This window comes from Adiantum capillus-veneris, chromosome 3, assembly GCF_014529385.1.
Source record: "Adiantum capillus-veneris isolate H3 chromosome 3, ASM1452938v2, whole genome shotgun sequence".
NCBI lineage: Eukaryota > Viridiplantae > Streptophyta > Polypodiopsida > Polypodiales > Pteridaceae > Adiantum > Adiantum capillus-veneris.
The window spans coordinates 70,778,348-70,795,061 of record NC_140933.1 but is presented as its reverse complement, the minus strand read 5'-3'; the positions used below and the strand labels follow the sequence as shown (position 1 = coordinate 70,795,061).

General features: G+C 43.9%; 1 protein-coding gene across 1 annotated transcript in view; it reads right to left on the bottom strand.

Moving 5' to 3' along the window:
• Positions 1-288: 288 nt before the first annotated feature.
• LOC147461073 (uncharacterized) overlaps positions 289-16,714 on the bottom strand; it is a 36,605-nt gene continuing 20,179 nt past the window's right edge. The window contains exons 3-5 of the mRNA XM_086504679.1: positions 2,810-2,953; positions 850-2,583; positions 289-735 (exon numbers count right to left, since the gene is read on the bottom strand). Of these exons, the coding sequence (XP_086360805.1) occupies positions 649-735; positions 850-2,583; positions 2,810-2,953 (1,965 nt within the window). The 3' untranslated portion in view covers positions 289-648. The remainder of the gene's footprint in view (positions 736-849; positions 2,584-2,809; positions 2,954-16,714) is intronic.

The following is a 16,714-nucleotide window of genomic DNA, read 5'->3' as shown; positions in this document are numbered from 1 at the left end:
TACGGGAAGGATGATAAGACTCTAATGCATTGACAACAAACACTTTCAAGTGAGTGCACCATGTATCGCTATTGGTCCATCTCGATTGTTAGATGGTCTAGTGATAGCCATAGTCATACTCAGGGAATCTTCTTTTGCCTTAACCAACAACAAGATGTACTGGCACAATGTGGATTGTATTCTATCCTCAAATTAAGAATATGCTAATCTTTTTAACAAAACGGCCAAACGCTATCCAAACCATGTAAAGTTTTAAATCCATAGACTTTTCATAATTCAAGTCCATAATCGCTTCAAATCGTTTTCGACCTTCTCATTCACTTTACAATAATTTTTTAAAAAATTGTTCTCGATACGTATCCTGTCTACTTCAGAAATTATTATTGCTTGCAAAATGATTAATACACAGTGATTAACAAATAGCTCACAGCACATAATTCTCCCTTTTGGGCCATCCCTCAGGGACCCTCCGTTTCGGGCCATGGCCTTACCTGATCTGTCCTTCAGGGACCCTCCCTACTCAAATGCGTTCCTAGCTACTAATTTCAAGCACGGCAGCTTCCACATACTGTTTCATGCCTTAAAATATATCAAAGGTCAGACTCATGTAAAGCTGATCACATCGTGTAATTTCTTTCAAGGCTTTATCTACAATTCTGAGGGCGCGGCGCCATAAACATAGTCCGATTTTCTGATTTTCAGTTTGTGCCTCTGGTTGGACAGCCAGTTCTCCACCTATTGCAAAATGAAACGAAAAAATGTTAACTATTACTGATCACAAGTAGTCATAAGCTTATAAGCTTATGACATAAGCAGCAGAGAAATACGTAAGCTTATAGGCAGCAGGACCTGTGTGAGAGTCAATCCTGTCTCATAGACTAGTTCAAGCTTTTCTTTCTTCTCTGCAAATGGAAATGCTGCATGATCATCAAACCACCTGCGTAAAGTAGATACCGCACTCTGAGGGAGCAAATTGCCATGACGTCTTCGGCGCCGATCATGAGCGAGGCATGCGGGAGTCGCTAAATTCTGGTAGCTGCCTAATGGCTGATCGCTTGCTGGGTCTTCACTTTTGTTACTGCTATATTTGAGCAAGGAATTAAACGTGTGAAGAGGAGTAGCGCGCCGGAGTCGCTTCTTTCTCATGCTCTTGCCTCTGGTTGTAGCAGAGTCCAGCAAGCAAAACATGAAACTGCCGGCCTCACCAACGTCTGAACCAGCTGGTTCCCGTGCCATACTTGCAAGTTTGTGATCTCTGGATACTAACCTGTAAACAGCTTCTTTCAAATGTAACACATTCTCCAGTGGATCTTCAATCTCAACTCTTTCTACATGTTGCAAAGCGCTCTCCATCACCATAGCACCCCAATTTGGTCTCTGCTGCGGTATGGGGCAAGAATTTGCCACGTTCACGTCCTCAGGCTCGTCCAGATGTAGTAAAGTGCTCCCATCAAATGGTTTCGCATTTTCTTCCATCATGTGGAAATTCCAGCCGTTTGGTGTAGCTTTGATGTCGTAGGGGTCGTAGGGGAGCTCGTACCGTTCCAAATATTCATCCTGCCAGCAGATTGTGCCAGCATTTTCATAGCAAAGCCGAGGTGGAAGGTCGATGAGCTCTACATCGGAGCTTTCCATCTCGTCAAGAGCAGGCGGAGGGCTGAACATGCTCATGTTCACCAATGCAGAGCTCTCCATATTTAGCTGACCACCTTCTGCTGATCCAGTACTGTTGAGGTCCGTAAGACTGCTCTGGCAAGATGGACTAGTGGACCAAAATCCACCCTCAGTTAGCTGATTCTCATCGCCAGGTCCTTCCATGAAAGAAACAATGGAACTCACTTCATTGCCATCTCCGTGATATACAAAAGGCTTCATAAGCAGCTGAAGCAAATCTTCACTGGTCTGTTCCACATCTTGGAGAGCGGCTGGCCAGGAGCAGCAGTTCTGATCAGTTTCGAGTTCCAATAGGCTTTGAATACTCTGCATGGCAACGTCAGGCCGTCCCGTTGGGAGAAAATCAATATTGGAGTCGGACCAGAAATCACAGGATGTATCGCAGTCATGCAGATTAGTAATGGAAGCCTCTGAAGCAATTCTTCCGGATGCGTGGCAGCTGCTCTGGCTGTTCTCTGACAAATCTGATAGATCTTCAAACGCCCTGCTCTCATCCATGCTAGCGTAATCGCATAAACTCGGATCGGACTCATGTCTGTAGCTTGTCAAAGTTTCTGCTTCTTTGGGGCCGGTCGTGAAGCAGATTTCTGCTTCATGACTGCTGAAAGAAGGCCGTCTTCTATAACGAATGGTCAAGCTTCCACCAGAGGCTGTTCTGACCTTGACTTTGTTGTATTCTTGTGGTCGCAGCATAGTGCGCCTTTGTCGAGTGCGCCGAGACCGCTTCGCTTTGGCCGTGCTCTTCTTTCTGGCTGAGCCAGGGAATGGCGTCATATCTGGTACTGTCTTTTTCCTGTCGGATTGCACCACTAGCTTCACGGGGTGGTACTCTGCACTGCCGCACAATGTGTATGGTAACGATATTCTACCGTAAGAGATGCAGGCAACGCAGCTTGAATTTAGTTGGACCTGCACAAACCTACAGATAATTCAAAAGTAGGCTTATAGACGAGCGAATTCTTTCGTCTGTATTGCGTATGCAGGGGCATGACAACTAGCTGCTAGCACAATATGATTAGCTTAGAACGCGAATTACTGGCCATTGCGAGATCTTACTTCTGCATGTCATCAAGCTGAACAAATATACGGAAGGTCAAGAACCATGCAACAAGAGTTTGAGATTTAGACGGCTTACATGCGGCGTCCAAGCTGAACGAGCTCGTTTGGCGATGGCGATGGCGACGCTGAAGGGACTCTTCAAGCTCGTACTGGAATGTGACAGGAAACAAACGAGAGAGCATGATGTTCTTGCTGACGCCAGCAACCCGTGCTTTGAAAGCTGGAGTTTAAAAAGAGTTTAAACCACGGTCATTCTTTATTCACCGCTGTAACAGGATACCTGGGTCAGTAAAAATCAAGATACAAAACGCCGAATGGGTATTGCCACGCAACGTTATAGAAAATAGGGAAAATTACCAAAATACCCCTCTAATTGTGGAAATTCCCAAAATACCCCTCAAATTTCAAAAAATTCCCAGAATACCCTTGTATCTATTTTGGTCGGATTGTTCAAGATTTTCTGATCTTTAATCCTTGTTGACAATTATAAAAATAATGAAGCGATTCATCTACATAACCAACTCAAATTCTAGCTTGAGCATCTTGTATTGATAGACAATCCCTCTTCTTATGAAAAGTTACAAAAAAAATTATCTTTGGAGAAATTTAATCTCACGACCTGGGGTATTTTGGAAATTTTGAAAAATTTGAAGGGCATTTTGGGAATTTATGACAAAATATTGGAGGTATTTTGGGAATTTTTGAAATTTGAGGGGTACTTTGGGAATTTCCACAAATTAGAGGGGTATTTTGGTAATTTTCCCATTATATTATCATAGCCAATAAATTACAAATTCTAGCCATGCTCATGCCGAGCCATGACATCTTCCAAGGATCTTAGATACATCGGCTGACAAGGGAGCCGCCCCACAACAATGGATGAGCCCATACCTTTACCCATGTGAGTCCTTCATTAGGGAGCTATTGGATTATCTCACAGTTTGCGTTGTGATGAGCATTACTTGGCTCTTGAACACCTTTCCTCCTAGGAATAGATCATTCTTGAAGAATCCTATTTTCCATGTCTTTTGGACCCATTTGCAGATAAAATACCAATTCTAAAGATATACACATACATATATACTACTGGCTACTACCTATTTGGGTCTATTCTACTACTGGAACCATTAATGTCCATGATTCGATCCCTTTTGGAATCTTCCCAATTGAAGGAAATGGCACTAGAGTGGATTCCTAGGAGCGTGGTCACGTCCCTCTCGGCAGACCCCCCCCGGCTGTTGTCTTCCTTGTAACATACCTCCTCCAATCCACCTCCCCCTCTGAAGGCAGTAGGAGCGAATGTCGGAGCTTTCCATCACTGTTGCACCTCCTGCTCGTCCATGACAGCTTGTAGCACAACATGGCTTGATGCAAAGCTCATAAAGCCGAGCTTTTTTCTTGCTCAAGCAGGCATGCTTGAGGTCGCTAGTGTCAACACGATGGTGAGCTCTTGCAAAGGAACTTGAGCTCACAATGTAACACTCTGCGAGTGACATTAGGATGCTATTTTTGGAAGTATTACAAATGCATCGTTGCATCTTCTCTTCATGATATTGTAAAGCTATCAATGGCGTGCAAAAAAAGCTATAAAAGTGCAATCCTACCTGCACTCTGCCCAGAGAGAGAGAGAGAGAGAGAGAGAGAGAGAGAGAGAGAGTCATTTGACTTCTCTGCGGCCTCCTTGTGGCATGGCTTCTCACCTTGCTTCGTCCCAACTGGCTTTTGCTTGCTCATGACCTCGTTCTTGCCACCTGTCCTACTCACCTCCTCAACCACCATCTAGCCCTTATTTCCCCCCCTCCTTCCCCAGTTTCCCTCGCTTTGCCAGACAGCATCTCACAAGATTCTCCTGAGGGGGCTGGAGACGCATGACAAGCTGTTGGCCCCTCGGTGGTCTAGCCCAAAACTTGGGAGCACAGGCGAGCTAGTTTGGAGTGCAACAGAGAAACAGATGCCTTAGAATGGGGTGAGATAACCAGGTACTTTCACAACTTGACAATTCACTATTCCCCTTGGCTTTCTAAGGTGGGAAGCATCCTATTGAACCCCTTCTGTAGGGAAGTGGCCAGGAAGATCAATAACAAAGGACTTCAACGACTGGCCAGTTTCCCAAGGGGATCATTATGTGAAAACTGTATACATCACGTGTGTTCAAGGATTATTCCAAAAAATCCTTATCTATGATTTTTACAAAAGGACATCATTCTTATTTTTATCCCCACTGATTGTATCGCAACATCATGTGTCCCTACAATACCCTTCTGTATATGAAAATGTGAGAAAAAATGAAATTTAATAACCCCTTTTGTTGCACTCATATGATAGTCACATAACTATTAAGTGACCCCCCCCCCCCCCCGCTAAGGCCAGTTTTGGGACAGCAGGAACAGAGGCTGGAAAGGATCAGACCAATCGGCCTCCAAGTTTCATCGTAGTAAGACTGAAACATTGTTCGCCAATAGAGTCTTAGAATGGCTACACAATTGCTACATTTGCAAATCTTCCCTGCTAGGCCACAAATCGTTGGGCAATCCTTAAATAAGTGAGGAAGGTCCCCGCTTGCATTTTTGCATTGCGAGCATCTCCCGACCCAATACCTCTGGCTAGCACCTCCACACCAGTCTGTAATGCTCCCCACAGTACCTTCCATAGAAAAACCTTCATCCCATGCCGCCATTGTGGGCACCAGATGTTCTTGACAATAATCAACCTTCTTAATTTCGGCCACACCTTACCCCATTGCTTTGTTGAGGGGGGAGAACCAATCCTTTGAGACCATGAGGGTGTTGTACACGTCCTTGGTATGCGGTTTCAAAAAGTGTCTATCCATAGGCCACCGCCATGCTTTCCACTCAAACCTAGACTCGCAAAATAAAGGAAAGGAGTTCAAGAGCCAATCGCTTCTTGGGGTATGCAAAGTGTTAGATTCTGCTACTTCAAACGCGTCTGGAAGGCCAAAAACTGTCGACTCTTCAAGAACGCTCTCGAAACATCTTGGTTCATGAAGATCATATAAGAGAGCAAGGAAGCAATTTTTGCCAATGGTAAATGGAGGAACATGAGTGGAACACGGCTATGGGTGTCGTAATGTCTAATCCACATGGATAAGTGTATGCTCAATGTCCAACTAGGTGTTGAGCCTATACCCTGGGGTAGCCCCCCTTTTAGCCGATGTAACTATGGTTGCTGGGAGACGTCATGGTTCAACGAGGGTTCAACACAAGCATGACTAGTATCTGTAATTCTTTATGGTTTCTAATATAATTCACTCACATCGATTGTGAGTTTTGCAAGAAAAAAAAAGATGTTTTCACCCCCAAGGTCATCATTTCTTCTAGCCTTAGTTGAAGGCTTCATATTCTCCTTTCCTTTAGAGGGCGGGCACCACCCAGGTAGTCGATGCAACTAAGTTCATGTTCCCATCCTTCGGCTTGTGAAGTTGACCATAGTCTTAAGCATAGTAAGTATATAATCGCCATTCACGATATCATTAAATTGAGAAACCACAAAGTTTCTTTCAAAACTTTGAAGGTTCCATGCTTTCCATACTAGCAGTATTGGGTTATTAATGTGCATTCATTGTGCAAGAATTGCTTGATTCTGAAATCTTCTTTGTCCCATAACCAATCATTCCTAAATGAGAGTACCTTCCATGTCCTTTGCACCCATTTGTAGATTTCGGCAGCAAGATCCCGTGAGGAAGGGCACTCTTTAAACTGATGTCGTGCATCCTCTTAAGGTGATTTGCACCCAATTTAAGCATGTGTTTGTGTCAATCCCTCTAGCCATAATATTATTCTCAGTTGGGATATCCCACCACAACGCCTTCCAAGTGAATATATATCTTCATTGAGCTTGGCCAATTTACCTCCCAAATGTGGCTTATACCTTTTAGGCACTTCTCTTCTGACCAATTCACTCTCCACAATTTGATGAGCGGAGTGAACCAGGCCGCTCCATAAATCAGCTTGTTATATGTTCTCAATGTTTTTGCAACTGAAAAAATTTAATCTTTGGGCCAATGCCAAGCTTTCTAATTGAGATCTGACCCAGCAGCATGCATTGTACTATTGCACAGAAATGCTAAGACTCTAGTGATTCACTTGAGTAGCTTTTCAAACTATGTTGTACCACTAATTAGTCCACATCCTTCCAACAGAAGTTGTTGTCGTTTTAGAAATATGTCACCTTGGAGACCCCTTTGTTGTTCACTTGTTTGGTAGCTTCCCTCCAAGGATCCTCCCCCTAACTTGGAGGGCCAAGGGGATCAGTGTAGGACGGAGCACCTAAAGTATCTAAAGGTCTCCCTCCATTCCATTGACAATGCCTCTTTGTTGCATTTCCTAGTATTCCCCTTCGTAGCCTCCAAGCTTCAAAAAAGTCTAGCTTATAGCTAGAATTTCTTCGTGTACTTTTGCCTCCTTCCATTGACCTCCTTAAGAGAAAATCTTTACGTTTTCAACCATATCCCAGGCCATGATCGCCTTTGATTTGTTAAGGAGACTACTAGCTTTGCACATATGGCTTCAACATACCACACTTAGTCCAAGATCTCAATGCCTCCTTGGCCCTTGGATCTCGCCACCCATTTCCATTCTCCCCATTGCCATGTAGCTGTGTCTATTGTGCTATTTTTTCATAAGAACTGTTTGATGGGTTTCAAAATTCTTTCCAATTGCATGTGGCCATTTTCAAAATCCACAAGACAAACGATATGTAGGGAATCATGAGGAGTTAAGCATAGTCACTCTATTATGGAAGGGGAGGAGTGTTTACTCCCACCTTTTTGTTTGACCCTGTCAAAATTCTTGAGGGAGTGATGGCTCTACTCTTCAAAAAGTGGAGTATTTATTGGCTAAGGTTGGACTTAGATTTTATTAAGTAAGTGGAATTTTTCACTAGCCATTCTTTTGACCTCCATCCTAAGTTTTGCCTTCTCTACTATCATCTTCTTGTCCCTTTTGACCCACTACTGCTCCTCTCAAGTCCTCTGGACAATTCTTCATTTGAAGCATACAGCCCTCGCCTTGTATTATCGACTACAACATGCTCTCATCCTTGGGCTTCAATAGTAGTAGCCTCCAAATTACGACCTTTTCTTTTTAAAAAAATTTAAACATCAATTTTCCTAATGTGCCATTCAACAAGAATACATTTTGGATGATAGTACCATCTTTGAGAGAGAGAGAGAGAGAGAGAGAGAGATAAAACAACCCAAGATGTAAAGTGCCACTCAAGTAGCAAAAGATACTCTTAACACCCTACCAATGTGAAAGAGCGGTGGTAATGCGTGTGCTAGTCTCCACCCAAACGTGCTATCTTATAGCCTCCCCCTAGCGTACACACTGTCCGGCCGTGCCCGTGGCCTCGCCCATAAGACCCATGTCCTTACATTACCCCCCCCCCCCCCCCCCCTTGGAGAATCATTTTCGTCCTAGAAAATGAACGTAAGAAAACGTTTCTTAAGTGCAGGGACATTCTCCCATGTAGAACCTTCTTCAGGTCTATCTAGCCATTTTACCAACACATGTTGTCTAGCATGATGTCTGGTGTGAAGCTCATGAGAATCCAAAATCTTTTCAAGCTCATGAGGAATGCTTGGCGGTTCGATAAGGTCAACTAACACACCCTTGTCAATGACGTTATCATTCTGTCCTAGCTATTTTCGTAAACGGCTAACATGAAAAACAGGATGAATTCGTGAGTGCTCTAGAAGAGCTAACTTATAGGCCACGTGACCTATACGTTTGAGAATGGTAAATGGTCTACAATAGCGTGGTGAAAGTTTAGCAACTTTTCCCATCTTCAGACTTTCTGAATCCTCCAGAACTTTGAGGAAAACCGTGTCTCCTTCTTCGAAAGTAGCAAGACGATGATGCTCATCTGCGTACTTCTTATATCGATCTTGAGCTTGCTTAACATATTGTCGAGCAACTCAAAGCATGTCAAAATGGTCTTAGAGAAAGTCCTTCGCTTGCTGTATCTTCTCCTTAGCCAACCCCACCGTATGGAGTGATCTAGGTTGAAATCCATACAGAAGCATAAATGGACTAAACCCTATAGCCACATGCTCTGAACTATTATAAGCAAATTCCAATATAGGTAAGTAGTCTTCCCAATTGGTTTGCTTCTTGCTAACGTACGCTTGTAGCATATCCTCTAGCACTTGATTAACTCTTTCTGTTTGACCATCCGTTTCTGGATGATCAGCCGTACTTAGATTAATTTTAGTTTCCAACTTTTGGAACACAGCTCTCCAGAAGTGATTATCAAACTTTCGATCTCTGTCAATAATGATACTAGCTTGAATATCGTAGAGTTTATATATATGCTCTACAAATAACCATGCTAATTCCGGTGTCTTAACTGTAGTCTTAGTGGAAATGAATTGACCCATCTTTGTGAGACGGTTTACAGTTACCCAAATGGCATCATGGCCACGATTTGTAGTAGGTAGTCATACTACAAAATCCATAGAGATACTCTCCCACTTACCTTGTGGTATCTCTAAAGGATGTAAAAGGCCACCTACCTTGAGGCGCTATGCCTTACTTGGCACTATTGGTAGTTTAGTACGTACTCTTGAACATCGTGATGTAAGCCCGGCCAATAAAATTGTCGTCAAACTAAGGCATACGTCTTACAAATACTTGGATGACCAGCACTTGGACTATCCTGACACTCAAATATGTAGCTGGATCATTGGTTAGACCAAAAGGCATAACCAAAAATTCAAAATGCCCGAACCATGTTCTAAAGGCAATTTTGGAGATATCTTGCAGTAGGATACGTACCTGGTGGTATCCTGAACGAAGATCTATCTTTGTATAGTATCTTGCCCCGTGGAGTTGATCAAACAACTCATCCACTTGAAGCAGAGGATACTTGTTCTTGATGGTTATCACATTTAATTCACAATAGTCTACACACATGCGCATAGTACCATCTTTCTTTTTTACCAATAGAATTGGTGATGCCCAAGGCGAAGTGCTAGGTCTAATGAAACCACGAGAGAGGTAGTCAACCAACTGACTCTCAACCTCCTTGGCTTCTTTAACACTCATACAATAAGGTGGTTTACTCACCGGTTTAGTTCCTGACAAGACATCAATGCCATATTACACATCACGTGTAGGGGGTAAACCCGGTGGTAAATCACTTGAGAACACATCACTATACTCCGTGAGTAAGTGAGTCAACTTTTTCCGTGCAAAAGGAGAAAGTAGACTAGAGTTATGTTGGATGGAGAATCTTGTAATTCTTGTGATGTTTGTTTTACAACAGTTGCACGTTGCTCTATAGAATTAAAATTGAGAGCACTTTGTTCGTTAGATTTGTTAACACTTTGTTTATTAGTAGAATTCATTGCACTTTGCATACCATTACTAGAGTTCGCTCTTGAGAATTCACAAGACTTGGAGACAAGCAGTAACACAAAAAGACACTACAACATGTTACGCGCTTTTCGACGCGCAACATTTCGACGCGCTGTACCTTTCCACGTGCATTTTGATGGGTATACCCCGCATCGATACGTACGTGGTAATACGCGTGGCAATGTCTATCGAAAGGCGCGTATTTCCACGTGTATTTCCACACGTATATCGACGGGTATATCGACGGAAAAAAATTTGGGGAAAAAAACCAAATCCGCGTGTAGGCTGTCATTTTTGTCTACGACCGCGCGCACAGATCTAGCCCCTTCTTGGAAACCTGCAGCACAGGTATTGTTCTCTCTCCCCCCTCCTCCCATCTCCCTCTCTCTCTCTCTCTCTCTCTCTCTCTCTCTCTCTCTCAAGCTACATTGCGTTGTGTGTGTATGTGTAGGAGAGAGAGAGAGAGAGAGAGAGAGAGAGAGAGAGAGAGAGAGAGAGAGAGAGAGAGAGAGAGAGAGAGAGAGAATTAACTAGAGATAGCTACAGAGATGGATAGAGAGAGAGAGAGATAGTGGTAGCTAGAGAGCGAAAGTAGTGGTGAAAGAGTTAGCTTGGCTGACCAATTGTGTGAAAAGGACAGAAGCTCTCTCTATCTCTCTCTCTCCCTCTAGAAGAAACTATGGAACTAAAAGAGACAAAGGGGTTTTTCCCGCTACATGCATTGTCATGTACACCTGGGTGTGCACGTATGTGTCAACCCATATAGTATTTAACCAATAAAGACGAGATTTTGACTTGGTAGTCCTAATCTCCGTACACCTCTGGACCGAGGTGTGCGGAGATCGGGCAAGGCTAGAGAATGCGAGGTAGTTTACATTGTGAGGAGTATATATATTGAGACAACATTCATAATCATTGTAGATGGCAACGTCATCAACTAACATGGAGGAAAATATTGCATACTCGTGCACGCTCTGCAAGTATCAAATCCTACACAAGCGTAGGATATGTAATGAGCATGTGCACAAGAACGAAGAGTTTGCTAGAGAAATCGTACAGAATCTACGATACGACTCCTACGGAACGGGCATTGATTTTTGCGACATAACACCTACATCTGAGAGAGAGAGAGAAAGGATTATGCGTGAAGGTCCGACCAATCCAGATCCAAGGATGGAAGCAGAGGAGGGCTTACAGACACAAGACGACGGCATGGAGGAGATGTTGGATGCCTTCTTCCAAACAAGTGAGGAGAACGCTAACGAAGCAGCACCAGAAGACGTGCGCCTATCTCCTGAAGACATGTTAAAAAGTTGGCACGTCAACCAATCTCTGAAGGCGCCAAAATATATGTGCTTCGTACTTGTCTGTCGTTTTTGAATCTCCAGTCAGTGTACGGGTGGTCAGATGCAAGAGTCACTTCTTTGTTTAGGTATGTAACTTACAAAAGAGATTTTCCGATTGCAATGGTGACGTGCTTGGGGAGGTTTTAATTTAATGTGGCTTAAACAGGTTGTTGCGGGAGCAACTACTCCCGGCTGGCAATGAAATGCCCCCCTCTAGGCCAGACGCAAACTGACTATTGACCTCAATTGGCTTGGACTACAACAAGATTCATGCATGTCCAAATGATTGCATTCTTTTTCGCAATGAATTCGTAGATTGTTTGTCGTGTCCTAAGTGCGGAACAATGCGCTACAAACAAGATGCGGTTAGCGAGTCAGTGCCAGCTAAAGTGTTGTGGCATTTCCCTATTATTCCGAGGATAAAAAGCATGTTTCGTTGTGGTTCCATTGCAAAGTTGATGCGGTGGCATTCTACGAATAGATCCACTGACGCAACAGTTAGGGTGCCCACTGATTCAAAGGCTTGGAGGCACATTGAAGATACCTGGCCACATTTTAAGAGTGAACCATGCAATTTGCATTTGGGCATGGCAATGGATGGAGTCAATCCATTTGGCTTGAGAAGCTCGTCATGGAGCACTTGGCCTGTGTGCCTTGTCAATTACAACCTCCCACCGTGGCTTGCCATCAAGAAGGGTCATTTTTAGGCTTGATTGTGCCTGGTAAGTTCAAGGCAAAAAACATGGATGTTTATCGAGCACCACTAGTTGACGAGCTCCAGGAGTTATGGCATGGGATCGACATAGCAGATGCGGTTGAACCAACAGGACAACAGCATGCAAGGATCCATGGACTTCTTATGTGGACTATGCATGATTCGCCAGGATACGGTGAAGCTTCTGGTAATGGTGGATGATTTACAAAATTATTGCTATTCGTAAGCACTTTGTGTAGTACTGAATCATGCTTTAATATATGCAGGGCTTACAACTTCGGGATACAATGCATGTCCAATTTGCAGGCCGTCTTTGGATGTGCGCTATTCTGCCTCGCTTCGAAAGACGTTTTCTCAAGGCCACCATCGTTATCTTCCAGATGGCCATCACTTGCGTGAAGGTCAGCTTGGTCGCGTCGAATGTCGTCCTATGCATGTACAAGAGTGGCGTCGCCGATGGGAGCAACATGAGGGGCAACCTGTTCCAGGAATGAAACGTTTGTCCATTCTCCATACGTTGTCGTACTGGAGTGATCTACTAATTAACCATTTGTTGGATCCAGTGCATATATTCAAGAATGTGGGAGAGCTCCTCTAGAAGACAATCATGGGAATAAAAGACAATCGAGATTCACGAGATGATTTGTAGTCAGTTGGAAACATGCCAAAGCTGTGGCCTTTCACCAATGGAGCGGGCCAAACAAAGCTTCCAAGAGCACCATTGGTATTGCTAAAAAGCGAGGAACAACAAGTCAAAAGGGTGATTTCAGAGTTCAAGATGCCAACAGGATGCATGCGGTGTCTCAAGACAGCATTCACCCGTGGCGATCAACTTTCAGGACTGAAATCGCATGACTGGCATAAGTTCTTGCAATTTATTCTTCCAATTGCGATCAAGGGGTGTTTAACGGAGGAAGTGCGGTCCTGCATATACAAGATTTCAGAGATAGTGCGGTGGATCTCTTCCAAGGAGATACGAGAGGAATCCATTGCAGCCGCAAGGGCTAACTCCATTGAGGCAGTTTGCATGATTGAGAAGTATCTACCCACGAGCTGCCTAACTATCCAAATGCACTTGCTCGTCCATGTAGTAGATGAGGTTGTAGTGGCAAATACAGTCCACAGCCATTGGATGTTCTTTCTATAGCGGTTCATGAAAACGCTTAAGGATTTTGTTCGCCAAAAAGCGCGTCCAGAGGGGAGCATGGCAGAAGGATGGCTGGTGCAAGAGTCTCTTGTCTTGACGACCGAATTTCTATCCGTTTCTGACCCAGAAATGCCTCAACTATGGAGCGATGAGGAGGATGCAAGATTGGTGGGAGAGGAGCCGCAGGGGAAAGGGGTGCCAAAGAAAATGGACGACGCCATGCGAGAAAAGATCATGAAGTTCTGTATACTAAATTCAGAGCCAATGCAAAAATGGCTTGAAAGCTACGAAGAAGAGAAAGAGAGACGCAATAAGGAGCGACACGATTTCAGGCGAAGCTGAACGACCAGAGGCTTACCCTTGCCATACCATCTCGCTCCTCTACCTGAATTCCCTACAATGGCATGGTTGGACAAGACAGTGAGAGCAGCTCAACAGATCGAAGAACCCATATCTCCAGAAGAGGAAGAGCTGGCTATTGGATGTGACTGGAGGTATCATACATACATGGCACTGTGGTCGCATGGAAAGCATTTTAGAACACAACAAATTGAAAGCAGAAGAAACACGTTCGATAGTGGGGTAATGGTTAGTTTCATGCAAAAGAGTAGGGCCAGTGCCAAAGACACGAACGAGCGCACTAGCAACCTAGATTACTATGGTCTGGTGTCAGATATCTTGAAAGTTAGCTTCAAACGGTTTGAGATGTTTTTGTTGGATGTGAAGTGGTTCAAGGTGATTACTTCTGGTCGCAATGCAACGGTATGCAGAGATGGAAACAAGCTTGTGCATATAGATTCTACAAAGGTTTGGACAGATGCGAGCGACAAGTTTGCTCTCCCCGAACATTGCGAGCAAGTGGTCTTTGTACCGGACCCTCGAGAGCCACAATGGTGGTTTGTGGTTCAGGTTGCTCCAAGAAATAAACAATCATTTGAAGGGCAAGAGCTCTTGGAGGAAAGTCGGCCAGACGACGCAGATACTACTGTGACATTAGATGAGATGGACGAAGGTATGGCAAAGAAAGCTGACAGATATATGAGGGATGACGCAGACGAGGCAGATATGACACTTGTAGATGAAGATGCAATGGATGAAGACAATCCGCCAGAACGAGTTGGGACAGAGTTATGTCTACAGTTAGAGATAGACGATGATACGGTGCAAGATCTTATCGATGATGCCTCACTAGTTGATGCCTGTAAGTGTTCATGTGAGGTCATTTGATTTAAAATTAAGCTCTTTCTTAATTTAAACAAAGGTGTTCTAATGCTTTCTTTTACTTTCTTTGTGCAGGATTTTAGTATGGTACACCAGTCTCGCCAGATCCCGGTTCTATGAGTGCGGATGCATTTATGGGCTTCGTCACACGAATGACGCCCACTCAGATGGCATAGGCGTCTCTGTTAGGAAATAAGACATAGCTAAATAGATATTTGAGTAGATTACTTAATGGAGAGAGATAGATTTCACACACAAGAGATTATAGAGTAGAGAGAGAGAGAGTACACACGATATACGTGGTTCACCCAATGTGGGCTACGTCCACGGGAAAGCAGCCACTCAATGGCTTTAGCACTTCAAAAGAAGAAGTAGTTTACAAAGGGATTAAACCCTTAATAGAGCTCCCGCTTTGCTTCACTCTCACCACCTCACACTCACCTTGTTGCATCAACTTCACACTATGAAATGTGTGTAGAAATGGCCTCCTTTTATAGGCCAAAAGGGCTGCCCTCCCTTCTGAGAGGCAGCCATGTGTAGCCGCCCTTGTGCAAATAAGTCCAAATCGGACCCTCCAATCCACCCATGTGTGGCCGCCCTTGAGAAGACAAGTCCGCTTTTGAATTCGGCCACCGGCCATTGACTTCCGACCACCGGCCAACCGATGGTTGTTTTCCGACCACTTTTCGACCGCCGTCCAGCCATAATATTCCAACGAAAAGGAATATTTCGACGAGGGAAAAAAAGTCTTGGGGGCGGAAGCCCCCGAGGCCCCAAAATTTGCCCCTGATTCTTGGCCGTGAAAATTTTGGTTTCCGGTGAGTGATTTTCCTTCATGCACAATGGCTTCTCCTCATAATGGGGGCCTTACAAATGTGCGCTTTTACCACATAAAATTACAAGGGTAAATCAGGCTCCATACTTAACAATCTCCCACTTGGAGACTGATCTCCAAACCAAACCTGTGACTGCTTTCCATTCTGGCTTCTTATCCTTGAATGCCGATTGAAGATGAGCAAAATCTCAACTTCTCCTTATTGACCACCTTTGTAAACATGTCTGCAGGATTTTCACTTGTATGCAACTTTCCTAGCTTTAGATGTCTCTCTTCCAAAAGAGTGCGTATGAAGTGATATCTCACCTCAATGTGCTTTGTCCTTGAATGAAAGGCCGAGTTCTTCACAAGATGGATAGCGCTTTGGCTATCACTGTATAAGACACAATTGTCTTGTTTGAATCCAAGCTCTTCTAAGAATCTGTGCAGCCACAGAATTTCTTTGCTTGCCTCCGTCATTGCTACATACTCTGCTTCCGTGGTAGAAAGTGAAACCACTTTCTACAGCTTTGAAGCCCAGCTTACTGCCGTGCCTCCAACCGTGAACACATAGCCAGTAGTGCTCCTTCGAGTATCTTTGTCACCTGCCATATCTGCATCAGCATACCCTTCTAGAAAAATATCAGTTCCTCCAAAATACAAAGCATTTGTTGTTGTCCCTTTTAGATAGCTAAGTATCCACTTCACAGCTTGCCAATGCTCTTTACCTGGGTTGTCCATGAACCTACTCACAACTCCCACTCCATGTGCAATGTCTAGCCTTGTCCAGAACATAGCATACATTAGAGAACCTACCGCTGCAGCATATGGAACTTTAGACATATAGGCTATCTCCTCTTGTGTCTTTGGACACATATCCTTTGTTAGTTTAAAATGACCAGCCAAAGGTGTAGAAACTGGTTTTGCATTTTGCATTGCAAACCTTTCTAGTACCTTCTTGAGATAGCTTTATTGTCTTCTTCGTCCTGTCCCTTGATATTTTCATGCCAAGTATCCTCTTTGCAGCACCTAAATCTTTCATTGAAAAATATTTAGACAGCTCCTCTTTTAGGTCTTTGATGTCCTGCATGTTAGCACTTGCAATCAGCATGTCATCAACATACAACATTAGGATGATGAACTTCCCATCTCCCAAATTCTTCGTGTAGACGCAGTGGTCCAAGTTGCATCTTATGAATCCATGATCCAACATCCATCAATCAAACTTCAAGTATCATTGTCTTGATGCTTGCTTTAAACCATACAAGCTCTTCTTTAATCTGCAAACCATTTTCTCCTTACCTTTTACTTCATACCCCTTTGGTTGAAGCATGTAGATTTCCTCCTCTAAGTCACCGTGAG